The 4,594-nt window shown below is 36.3% G+C and overlaps 1 protein-coding gene across 1 annotated transcript; it reads right to left on the bottom strand.

The window, feature by feature from the left end:
* Positions 1 to 1,860: 1,860 nt before the first annotated feature.
* igfbp6a (insulin-like growth factor binding protein 6a) lies at positions 1,861 to 3,125 on the bottom strand (the record flags this gene model as incomplete). The annotated part of the gene is made up of 4 exons (XM_081357034.1): positions 1,861 to 1,974; positions 2,120 to 2,239; positions 2,373 to 2,407; positions 2,789 to 3,125. 4 exons carry the CDS (start codon positions 3,123 to 3,125, stop codon positions 1,861 to 1,863), a joined length of 606 nt encoding a protein of 201 aa, XP_081213160.1.
* Positions 3,126 to 4,594: the final 1,469 nt, after the last annotated feature.

Raw genomic sequence — 4,594 nt, 5'->3', positions numbered from 1 at the left:
GAAACCCTGAATCCAGAAAAATGCAGACATATCCCTAATGAAAACCCAACCCAGAACTCTCAAGACCTCAAGTGTGAAAGGTTATTTGAAAATTACAGGAAGGTGTGTTTAAGCAGAGTCTACAAGAATTTGGAGACCCCTGGTTCAAGGATAACTCTGTGAATGAGTGAAACGGACCCCAGTCACACATATGTGGAGAGACCTGAAAGGATGTCCACTGATGGTCCCCATCCAACATGACAGAGCTTGAGATGATCTGCAGAGAAGGATGGCAGAAAAATCCAGGTCTGTTGCATCATACACAAAATACTTGAGGTTGTAATCTCTGTAAACCAAATTTGCTTCAACAAAGTACTGTTGAATACTTATGTCAATATTTGAAGAGTTCAGATACAAAGTGCCATCTGAAATTTCACTTAAATGGCAATGAAGATTACCTATTAATTGTCATTTAAGTGAAATTACTGAACTTAAATATACGAGCTTGATAAAAATTATCATTCTAGAAGAAAATTTCAGATGGCACTTTGTATCTGAACTCTTCATTTGTCGATATTTTTGTTTTTTTTCTTTATAGTAAATTTGCAAATATTGTGTTGATTTTGTATAATATAGTGTGTGGAGATTTATCATTTTTTGTTCCAGCTATTGCTGTTGCTATGGTCAGAAAATCACAAAGCTTCATTTGGAGGTCTTTAGGAGTTTTATTGTTGCCCTGACCTGAACCTCGGGGTGAGAGTCAGTATGGATGAAAGGGACTTTGTTCATAAGAATAACCTTTGGACCAATGAAAAATCCACTCCATCCCCGTGTCTAGTACTGGGGTATTAAAGTCAGTGATAAAAAAATAAAAAATGTTCATTTACTGTACATGTAAGGCGATGTGCAGTGGAAGCTATATAGCGAATTCATGAGCGGGCAATAATGAGGCTGAGAGTAAAGAGAAAGAGAGCACTTTTTTATTTTTTTATTTACAATACAGTCGCTCAAGTTGTGCTTGTATCTGTTACCCAAAATAATAAGTTCCAACACCTCGCAGTTCCTCCCGTGACAACCGTCCCACCTATCTTCAATATTCACAGAAGAACTACCGATATGTTACATATTTGGAGTGACTCCCAGCAGCGCAGAACAGTGATGAATGAGGGATGTAAAACTCAGCATAAATGTCAACATGACTGTTCAGAAAAAACACCTAGAAGAAAAGTTTGACCACATTTGCTTGCAGTCTAAAGGTAGTGTTAATTGTGTCTTGCATGTTAATCATTTCATGTTCTGAGTTGCATTGTGTTCAACATTTTGTTGATTAAAATAAAGTGTTACAATATCTTGAGCAACATTTATATACATTATTTAAAATCACACACACACAGAGTTTACTTTGTTTCATATATATATATATGTGTGTCAAAAGAAAGGACAGTTAATATATATTAATATATAAGAAGTTAATATATAGGCAACATAAATATATTAAGTAATAAAAAAAAAAAACATTTTCCACTTTCTGCAAGGCTCTTATTCAATCTAGACATACAGCACATTAATGGGAGATGACATTCACTTGGAGTATATCATCTTTATATCTTTCCATCAAGCACTTAATAAGATTAAAAGGATTTATAACAAACAAATTTATTAATATAAAAGAAAACAAAGGTTTTTAATTCAGTAACTGAAACTGTTCAGACTGTTAAATGAATGCCACATAACGCTGCAAACATATTTGTCACAACCAGAGGGAGATGAAGGATTGTACAGGATTGTGGTCATAGAGTTCTCAGTGTATGTCATCTCTTTCGCTGGCTCGCTCTCGGTCCTTCCTAAACACATTTCAGGTCCAGATTTCTGTCACAATTCTCAGACACCGTTACATGAGATAGTTCCGTCATTTCTTTTACGGGATGAAATCTTTGATCCTTTGTCATCAACACACCAGCACTGGCCTCTTTGCATTCCCCTTGATGTGTGACACTGTTTCAAGAAGAGCAGACTATATTATTGTTTATAGAGAACAGATTACATTCTTACAGTCATGGAAATGGAGCAAAACACACAGACAAATGGATTTTTGCCTTGATTTTGCATTGCTAAAACACCTTCTTTCTTCTCTACACACCTGTTTCCTCCTGAAGGACCCTTGTTTGTCACAGTTGGGGATGTAGATGTCCTGAATTGAATGAATGATTGTGAGCTCAATACTCTGGAGGACTGTGTTTAACAGTTTGCGACATGGACCCTATAGAATGAAACAACAACGAAAACATGATTAATGCAAAAGTTTTCATTTATGTCTCACAGTCAGACAGTATGAACAGTATATTAATATTTATGCAGAACATAATTTACAGAGCCATAAGAAGATATGTTACCTTTTCACTGTTATCAGTGGTTGATGGTTGATTGTCTGGAACATAAAACTTATAGTTTTAATATGATTACAGTACGTTTTTTTGCACTTAACTTAACAGCACTTACTTAAAATGCTCAAAAATACCTTGTACTGTATTTTTAGCATTTTAGGAAAAAAGTCCTGCTCATTGTGCAAAGTACAGATAAGCCTCTAGTTTGCTGGTTTCTTTTCCCTCTTAAACACATGCAAATTACTTAATAACTTAAAAATCATTGTTACACATTTTCATATGAGCAACTCAAAATTGAACGTGAATAGCATTTTCATTCTAGTATCTACATGCTCAACTTTTAGGTTTAGTTTGTTTAGGTTAGCCAGTTTTAAACCAGACAAAATCCATGTGAGAAAAGATGCCATGAGACAAGACCATCTTACCTGTAGGTGGAGGAATGTCAGTGAAGGTGCTTTTGATGTTTTTGCAGACCCCTCGTCCCTGAAGCAGTGCCTGAAGGGGGCTTTGCTCCCCGAGAAGAGGGATGCACCGAAGACCCTGAGCACACGGTAGGGTGTAAACCCCACAGGGTTCATCAAATGCCAACGTGGATGTGATCTCCTCCCCAGATAAACTTTCAGCTCGGTGGCCCTTGAGGTCCCCTGAGGGCCCATTGCACAATGAGCAGATCTTCCTCAAGCCTAATACAAGGGAGTTGGAGCCAGATAAGCTGAGTTGAATGGTAACCAAAATGGTTAGTAAATAAGGAAAAGAAACCATCTTCGTCCAGTACAGAAAAGCTTGTTTTTAGTGAATGCTCTTCTCTTTTCCAGGTCTCTCTGATATTCAGTGGAAGTAGTAGTGTGAAATCAGGTATCTAAAGACAGTAATTAGATCAAATTGCCCAGAAATGCAACATGGGCTGCTTTTAAAGAGCTGAGATGCTGTAGGGGTGGGAGACTGAGAGATGCTGGGCGTTAACTAAGAGGTGGAGTTACTGGATAACTCTATCCCTCCCCATTTCTGCCACAGCTACATTTCAAATGATGTACAAATTCAGCTGGTTTGAGTTCATGAATTATGTGAACATGCAATATTTTGTTTCCACTGATGCACATGAAGAATAATAAGTATTTCTAATGGTATTATTAAACTGAAAGGAGTCTATCTTCCCAAAGCATTTTGCATACAACTTAGACATTGATATTGTTGGTTTCCCAAAAGCATTGTAATGTGCCAGTGGTTCTACAATCTACTTATTTTTACGTAAGATATACTTGCAGAAATAGGCAGACCATGTTTTAAAACGAGAATGATTCTTCATTTATATTAGTTCATTAATTGTTGATGAACCAGACAATAAATCTGATTGCCACTCTGGTACTTTTAGAGAGGCATCTCTCTATATGCCATTATTAAAATCCTGGAGTCATTCTATCAAATTGTATTTATAACTGATACTCTGAAGAGTTTGTTTTGGTTATCTGTGAAACCTTTGCTGCCTCACAAATGCTGGACAGTGTTGTGGATAGTTACACATGATGAGTAATGATGAGATCTGAACTACCGTAAAAAATCAGTATATGATCAATAAGTTATGACAACATATGTTTTTATATTGCTTTATATTGCTTTTAATCTTTTTTTTGTAAGTTCTACAAGATTCAACAATTTTTTTTAAGCCAGTTTAATGTAATTTAAGTTGAAATGACTTAAACATCCAAGTTGATTTTACTTATATTACAGTGTATATATTTTAGCTCTGGATTGGTTTATAAATTAGATTTAGTCTGCACAAACTTTGTCAAATAAAATATCATAATCTAAGAGATTTAAATTTCACTCCTAACTTAGTTTTGACACAATGTGTAGTTACTACATCTAAGTCTTTTTGCCAAATGGCTTCTTTGTCTGTGTTTCTCCTTTCCTGGATTTTCAGACTGAATAAGTGCCACTTCCCTTAGGATGTTGTGATGGCGTATTTTATTAGTTGATCTGGCAGCAGGACAAAAAATTCCTACACCCACAGCAACACCCACATGTTGCCAAGACTTGGGCTACTATAACAAATTACTCTATATTGCAGTGTATCACTTTTTTCCAGTTGTCTCCATCTCTTTTCCTCCCAAATCACACACACACACACACACACACACACACACACACACACACACACACACACACACACACACACACACACACACACACACACACACACACACACACACACACACACACACACACACACA

Source organism: Scardinius erythrophthalmus (genome assembly GCF_964197995.2).
Source record: "Scardinius erythrophthalmus genome assembly, chromosome: 25".
In the NCBI taxonomy this organism is placed as follows: domain Eukaryota; kingdom Metazoa; phylum Chordata; class Actinopteri; order Cypriniformes; family Leuciscidae; genus Scardinius; species Scardinius erythrophthalmus.
Note: the sequence above shows the minus strand (reverse complement) of the source record. Positions and strands in the feature narration are given on the sequence as shown.